The sequence below is a fragment of the Notolabrus celidotus genome, chromosome 10, assembly GCF_009762535.1.
Source record: "Notolabrus celidotus isolate fNotCel1 chromosome 10, fNotCel1.pri, whole genome shotgun sequence".
Classification (NCBI taxonomy): Eukaryota; Metazoa; Chordata; class Actinopteri; order Labriformes; family Labridae; genus Notolabrus; species Notolabrus celidotus.
The window spans coordinates 26,920,328-26,928,211 of record NC_048281.1 but is presented as its reverse complement, the minus strand read 5'-3'; the positions used below and the strand labels follow the sequence as shown (position 1 = coordinate 26,928,211).

At 37.8% G+C, this 7,884-nt stretch overlaps 1 protein-coding gene across 1 annotated transcript; it reads left to right on the top strand.

The window, feature by feature from the left end:
- Positions 1-995: 995 nt before the first annotated feature.
- Positions 996-7,134, top strand: uchl3 (ubiquitin carboxyl-terminal esterase L3 (ubiquitin thiolesterase)). The gene is made up of 9 exons (XM_034694419.1): positions 996-1,127; positions 1,306-1,317; positions 4,572-4,700; positions 4,862-5,018; positions 5,281-5,366; positions 5,866-5,913; positions 6,029-6,104; positions 6,219-6,277; positions 6,390-7,134. Exons 1-9 carry the CDS (start codon positions 1,086-1,088, stop codon positions 6,477-6,479), a joined length of 699 nt encoding a protein of 232 aa, XP_034550310.1. The 5' UTR covers positions 996-1,085; the 3' UTR covers positions 6,480-7,134.
- Positions 7,135-7,884: the final 750 nt, after the last annotated feature.

The following is a 7,884-nucleotide window of genomic DNA, read 5'->3' as shown; positions in this document are numbered from 1 at the left end:
ATTTAGATTTTACATTTAGATTTAGATTGAATACTTAGATTTATATTTAACATTTAGATTTAGATTTAGCATTTGGATTTAACAATTATTTTAACTTAATATATTTCTCACAACAAAATTAAATGGGAAGAACATCACAAATATTCCTCTGAATGTGATAAAAAAAGTGACTTTTAAAAATTCACTCTACATTTTTATGACGTTTTGGAGCTAAATGTGGAGAAATGTTGCTGTTATTTTCAGTGTGCACAACTTTATAAACGGCGCAACAGCTTTGCTTTTAGACTACTTTCAGAAAAAATCTGAACTTGTGCTGTTAGTAAAAGTCACTCTGCTGCGAAACAGACACATGTAAAATAATACACATCTTAACTGTATTATCCTTGTGTACATTCACTGTAATTTTATACAGTCTATGAATTTATTTTCATTTTCATTGTCCATTTTTAAACTGTCACTGCACTACATGCACTGTGTGCATAGGCTGTTTTTATAAAACTGTATTTTATCATATTTTATTTTATTGTATTTTATGTTTAAATTTTAGATATTTAAAAGCTGGAAGAGAGAAACAGCATCTCGTTTTTCCTGTATGTCTCGTATATACAGTGAAAATTGTCAATAAAAACCTTTGAATCTTGAATCTTGAATGTAAGTCGCAGAGAGAGCACGCTCAGCTGAAAAGGAACAACAACGCCCCCGTCTGGTAAAGGTGTGTTGGTATCATGAAGGTCTATGGTGATACGCCACGCCTATAAACCTGGAACGGTCCACTGTAGAGCTGATGTTGGAGGTGGCCCACCAAATACATATTACTTTTTGTAGATAAAGAACAATTACACCACAGAGTTTGATATAAAACGATGTAAAATACGACATTTAAACACCATGTGTCTTTGTTAGTCGTCAAGTACTGAAAGACTGGCGGGTGTGATGGTTTAGGGAAATTGAAGCACCCCTGCGAATCGTATAATGGCATGATCCTCTTTCCAGTCCCGGAAGTGATTTCCAGCTGTCAAACAGATTCTGGTAAATCAGTTTCAGCCCACAGAGGAACGGAAAATATTTACTGAAGTAACTCCAACATGGACTCTCCTCGCTGGTTGCCCTTGGAGTCAAATCCAGAAGTATGTATGAGGATATTTTTTTTAAAACTACATAGTTCAATCGATGTCATTCATTCAAAAGCATGTGAGTGGTAGCTAACCTGTAGCTAGCAGATAGAACAAAAGCTGAAACCGGTGTAGCTCCTTTTCTCAACCTAAAATGACATTTTACTAATGTGTTTGTGTGTTTTCTTTTCAGGTCATGAACAAGGTAAGTAATCCACCTGCAAATGTAACACCAGTCAGGTTTATGTAACAGGCTGCACAGTGGTGTGCAAATATATAAGGCCTACCCAGAAACGATGCTACATCCAGTGTAACGTTAGCATGAAGATAAAAGTTTGAAACATGTTTGATTAGAAATAATCGAAGGCAGCAGGTAAAGGAAGAAGTTAACATTAACAGTAACTGGATGAATTGTCAGATCCATACTGTAACTGTTTGTCTGAGAGTATATTTAATGTGTAGAGCTATCCTAACGTAATATTCACTAGCTTACATTTTACTGCTGTATATCATCTACCCGACAATGTAATAATAATAATAATAATAATAATAATAATAATAATAATAATACATTGATTTGTATAGCACATTTTAAAAACAGCTTTACAAAGTGCTTTACAGAGTGCAAGACATAGCAAGAGAAAAAACACAAAAGCACATGACAATGGTTTATGAGAACTAAAATGAGTTGAGTAAAAGACAATGATAAATAAATACCATGCAGAAATTAAAAAGTCAGTGATGAGTTAAGAAGTAAAAGCACAGTTTACAATGTAGACTCTAACATGTAGGAAAGATCCAGCACTTAAACCAAAAGCAGTGACTTTCTTAAGTTACTGATGTTGACCCAACTTAGCAACCAGACTCAGGAAGCTGAGGTCATGGAAAGTTTAGTTAATATCAAAGGTTGGGTGTTTTCAGACTGTCTTAGGGTACAAAGAAATGGGCTGTTTGCTACGGTGGCCATGAAGGACAAAACAAATTTACTAAAGATGAAACACTTTTACAAAGTTGGAGACAAATTTACATTTTGGAAATCCTTTTTAAATTTTATAAAACAAAATTACATCAGCAAAACACTTTTACCAAGAACAAAACAAATTAACATTTAAGAAAATACATTCACAAAAGATGAAACACTTTTACCATTTCTTATACAAATTAACATTTTAACATTTTACAGAAAGGGAATGTACCAAACACCGGAAGTGATCGAGTGAGGGGTCATTTATGGCCCTTTTCCACCGACCCGTCTTAGCCCTACTCTACTCTACTTGACTTGACTCTACTCGGTTTGTGTTCCGTTTCCCCGGGCGCAGCACCTCGCGTCAGATACTAGTTTTCCATACCTGCTCTGCTCTGGTTCCAAGCAAGCTGAGCCGATACTAAAAGGTGTTGTCGACGGACTGCCGGCCACTGATTGGTCAGAGAATGTCGTCACCGAAAAGTCATGAGCGTGACGCCCAATCGCGCCCAACACACAAATCAAACCCGCCATTTTTAAGAAACGGCATCAGTACTCTTTTGCTCTTCTTTTGCTTTCCTCTCTCGCTCGGCCTGCAACAAAAAAGGCCACAGACTGAGCAGCAAGTACCCCATTGCCTCCATGTCCTCCATTGTTTGTGATTGTTGTGTTTGTGTAGCGTTCAAAATGACGTGAACGCGGTTTCGCGCAGTTGTGTTATGACGACCCCGCCCACCGTGAGACGGTACTCGGGCTGGTGGAGAAGGTACCCAAACCGAGTAGAGTTGAGTCGAGTAGAGCCGAGTCGAGTCAAGTAGGGCTGGAACTGTATAGTGGAAAAGGGCCATTAGTTTGTTTTGATGGAGAGAAACCAAATGGAGCGACATGGTTTACATATTAGGACATCCTCAGGTCTCAGAGAGAGGTGTCAGACCTCAGATGAAAAAGCATCATGTCTCCGTAAAAGCTCCGTCATATCTCCGCAAAACCTTCATCGTGTCAGAATTCAGATGAAACGGCCTCAGACCACATCGCCTCAGGCTAAACAGAGTCAGGCTAAAAGGAGTCAGACTCAACGGTAAAAGTCAGAAAAGTGTTTCATCTTTTGTAAATTTGTTTTCTTAAATGTTAATTTGTTTTGTTCTTGGTGAAAGTGTTTTGCTAATGTAATTTTGTTTTATAAAATGTAAAAATGTTTTCCAAAATATAAATTTGTCTCCAACTTTGTAAGAGTGTTTCATCTTTTGTAAATTTGTTTTGTCCTTCAGGGCCACCGTAGTATATCATCTACCCGACAATGTAGACTCTAACATGTAAAAGTTGATTTAATATCAAAGGTTGGGTGTTTTCAGACTTCCTTAGGGTACAAAGAAATGGGCTGTTTGCTGTTGAATGCCGTCCATTCATATTTGGTAGTTTTGCAGATATCCATCTTACATGACGGATGTCTTCTATTTGCTATTTTTAGAAAACTTGAGTAAGTGTCTGGTACTTTTCCAATTGATTCAATGTAAGTGCAGCCATGATCTTTTTTTTTTTTTTTTTATATTTTTGGCCTTTTTGCCTTTATTATATAGTACAGCTGAAGAGTGACAGGAAATGTGGGGAGTAGAGAGTGGGGGAAGACATGCAGGAAATGGTCGACCGGCCGGGAATCGAACCGGCGACCCCTGCGACGAGGACTGTAGCCTCTGTATGTGGGGCGCTTAGACCACTAGGCCACCAGCGCCCCATGCAGCCATGATCTTAATACACAACAAATCAGCCAATCAAAAAAAAGGTGATATCTCTTTTCAGGAGAGGAAAGGTAACAGAATATATCATTTATGGGAAACAACCTAAGGACATAATCAATGAATACACTTCACTTTTCCCCATATTTTAAGGATGTCATGAAGAAGGGCCAGCATTTTAACTTTTTAAAGTTATAGTATTCAGAATAATAACTGGAGAGTAGTAGAAATCAATCAATCTTTATTTATGTATTTATTTATGTCGCACCAAATCACAATAAATGTTATCTCAAGATGCTTTAAAAACAGAGCAGGTCTAGATAGTACTCCATGTTATATTAACAGCAAAGACCCTACATCAAGACAAGGTAAGATCCAGTCCCATCTTACAGGCAGGACTCTATCTGATCTCATCTTAATCCACCATGAGCAGAGCACTTTGCATTATTTAGCAAGCTACAGCAGCAAGGAAAAACTTCCTCTAACAGGCAGAAACCTGGAGTGGGACCTGACTCATGTTAGACAGACATCTGCCTCGACAGTGTTGGAGTTAGAAAGAGGGATAGAGGAGATAGAGAGAGAGAGAGATGATAGTGGTGAGACAGATGGTAGTAGTTGTAGCCTTATAAGCATTTACTAGACTTACATTCTGGCATTTAGCGGTCATTAGAACTTGTAAGTGTGAGGGTAGGACCTGTTACGTGTTGGGGTAACTTTTAAAAATCTCTGTATGCATACAATTTACTCTAAGCTTTTGTGTAGTTTGTCAATTGCTTGGGTATGAAACCAACCTGGCAATTTGGAGATGTGTATGGATTGGATCCGGAGCTTCTCAGCATCGTACCAAGACCAGTGTGCGCAGTGCTGCTTCTCTTCCCCGTGACTGAGAAGGTACATTTTTTTTTTTAATCACTGTTTGTCATTTAGAAGTGTGAACAAAGATGAAAGTGTCCATATTTGTGTTGTAACACAGGATTCTACACATGTTGTACAGACTCACTTTCATGCCGAAAGCCTGTTTAATTTTCTTTTCTCCTCTTTCTCTGACCCAGTATGAGGCATTCAAGCAAGAAGAGGAAGAGAAACTGAAGCATCAGCCACAGGAGCTTTCTCCTGATGTCTTCTTCATTAAGCAAACTATTGGAAACGCCTGTGGAACAATAGGGTTAATTCATGCAGTGGCAAACAACCAGCCTCACCTGGAATTTGGTGTGTAGTAATGATTTCGCTAACAGCATATATTACAGTAAAGATGTGAAGTGTGACTATGTGGGGGGTTAAAATGTGACTGAATATGATAACATTACAGATGTTGTTCTTTTGGTTTGCCTAACTTGAGTGTTAGCCCTGGAAGAGTTTTATCATACTTATACAAAACCTTATATATCAATAGTCGTATATTGACACACCTCCCAAACACTCCTGCAGGCTATTTTACTACATTTGAGTGTGTGTTGTCTTTTCTCTTTAGAGTCCAACTCAGCTCTTAAGAAGTTTATTGAACAAACTACGAAGATGAATCCAGAGGAGAAGGCTGCATTTCTAGAAAAAGATGAGGTAAGAGGATAATGGGATGATGAAGTGTTCAGAGAAAGTGAAAGAAATACATTGGGTTCTCTTTTCCTGGAATTTTTTCATTTCAATTCCCATTTCAAGTTGTTGGGTTCTGATGTTGTTTTAGTTGTTTGTTGGTAGGAATTTTTGTTGTTGGGTTCCTGTGTTGTTCTTTTCTTTTTCTGTTCTCTGAGTTCTTTTGTAATCAGGGTTTTGCCTGTTCCTGTGTGTACTTTTGCTTGTATGTCAAAGCACTTTGTGAACCCTTGTTTTTAAATCTGCTGTAATGATAATAGTATAATAACAGTAAGTTAATGGTCATAGTTATTATTTCTTCAGCCAATTTCTTTGCAATTGAATGTTACAGCTAATAGTTAGTTCATGAAAGTGGTCTCGTATCACATGTAACTTAGATTTTCTGTTGGAGGCTGTTAAAATGAAAATGAGATTTGCAAAAATGAACAAGCAGTCAATTATCTCCTTTTCCTTCTCTTTGTCTCAGAGTATACGTGTCACACATGAGTCCAGTGCACAGGAGGGACAGACTGAGGTTTGTACTGAGTGTCTAATGCTGTCAGAGATCAATATGAAAGCACAGGTTTGGTGCTGAAAGTTGTTGATTTCCCAATCTCACAGGGCTTGTGTTTATTTCTTGTCTGTTGTAGGCCCCAAGTTTAGACGAGAAAGTGAACCTGCATTTTATAGCTTTTGTGAATGTCGGAGGACATTTATATGAACTGGGTGAGTTATGTATGAGTATACTTTATATAAATGTGTGTATACGTTGTTGACTACTAAATTACTTTGGTTAGTTTAGTTTCACTTTGTTTAACATGATGTTTTGGTTTTATCCAGATGGCCGTAAGCCTTTCCCAATCGTCCACACGAAGACTTCGGAGGATACTTTCCTCGAGGTAAGACACCACTGAAAAAGAAACCAATCAAATTCATGAATATATCCTGTTTGGATTTGTAAAAGCTGAGTTGGAATGCATGGTTTTCATGATGTCCTGGATCGTCCTGCAGGATGCTGTAGAGGTTTGTAAGATCTTCATGGCTCGTGACCCTCAGGAGGTTCGTTTCACCATCATTGCCCTCTCCAAAGATTCATACTGATGAAACTCCCTCGTGACCCCAGAAAACAAAGGAAGCATGACTGCCAAATATTCTCAAGTGCTGACTTAATTGGAAATTTCTTCTTTTTTTTTCTAAATGCTTTAGCAAGTGATTTGTGGAAAAAAATGTGATGTCAGGGAAATCATTCAGAGGAGCATTGTTGTTGTTCTTCGCTTGTTTTGGTCGGAGGAATTTGGGTGCTGCTTTGTGGCTAAAAAAAGTATCTAGTTACGATCAAAATCTTCCAGTTTCTCACTGCTAAGACATCATCACGGTTATACAGATGTCAGCTGTATAACAGTGACATTGCACTACAGTTTGTTTAAATGGCTTATTTGGCTTTCAGTTAAAAGTATTTTCCACGTCACTGAGGGATCTTCAGATTTGTTTTTGATCACGTCTAACCACTTGGTCAAAACCTGCTGAAGACACATGTTTTGCAAAGCTTTCATTGGAGTTATGGCTTACAAGAAACAGACAGGCTTAATGCTGTTGTATGCAGTAATGGGGTTATAAAAAGCTCATCAAAAATTAAAGGTCTCCTTTAAGTGAGGCTCACTGAAACATGAAGACTGTACATCTGCTGGAAGGTGCCTACATTTTTGTAATGAGAATCAAATTCTGACAAATAAAAGGCAAATTTGATAAAATCGCACTTGTGGCTCCTCTCTTTAACATCAGCATCTCATCATCTTTGCATATTGTACTGAGTTACCTGATGTGTACAACTTGATCAGGCTTAATGAGGAGAGTTTAAATGATATTTTTGGCTCACTGGTGAACAATCCCGGCAATGGTATTAGGAATACTGTTCAGTAATGGAAGGAGAGGTAAGGTGCTAAGTGTGCAAATGACCAAAATTCAGAATAAAAAAAAAATTCAATGCACCCAGAAACTTGTTGTAAATTTAACAACATTCACCCTAATTGTTCCCAGTCTCATTTCATTAATATCCCACCCCCAGTGCTGAACGGAAACACTCTAGTCTCTGTAAGTTGTGTGTTTGTTGTTTCTGTTCTTAAAATTTAAAGGATAGGCTCGTGATTTCTTTATGTTTGACTTAAAGCTCCATGAGGAGTGTTGAGCTGATTATTAAATAACTACTGATGCCTGTAAATGAGCTACAAAAAACAAAAAAGACCCTAACACCCAGCTTTGTTGACCTGTTCAACATGGAGCCTAAAGATAATCTTCAGAAAAAGAGAAAATCAGTAAATTACAATAAGAAACTAGTATAAATAAGGTATATATACATATAAGGTATAAGGGCTGTTGTTCAGCTCTTCCTTAAGGTAAAACATGGGGCTAAGTTACTTGACGTTATTAAATGGATACCAGGCAACGGATATAGAGCACTTCCGCGACTGCAATCACTGAATGCTAAATTATTTATCATTATTGGCTG

Bases quoted from the DNA above. Each gene is read 5' to 3' on its own strand.
- uchl3 (XM_034694419.1), top strand. From the start codon at position 1,086: ATGGACTCTCCTCGCTGGTTGCCCTTGGAGTCAAATCCAGAA. The intron at 5,367-5,865 runs GTAAGAGGATAA...TCTTTGTCTCAG, and splicing joins CATTTCTAGAAAAAGATGAG to AGTATACGTGTCACACATGA. The intron at 6,105-6,218 runs GTGAGTTATGTA...GGTTTTATCCAG, and splicing joins AGGACATTTATATGAACTGG to ATGGCCGTAAGCCTTTCCCA.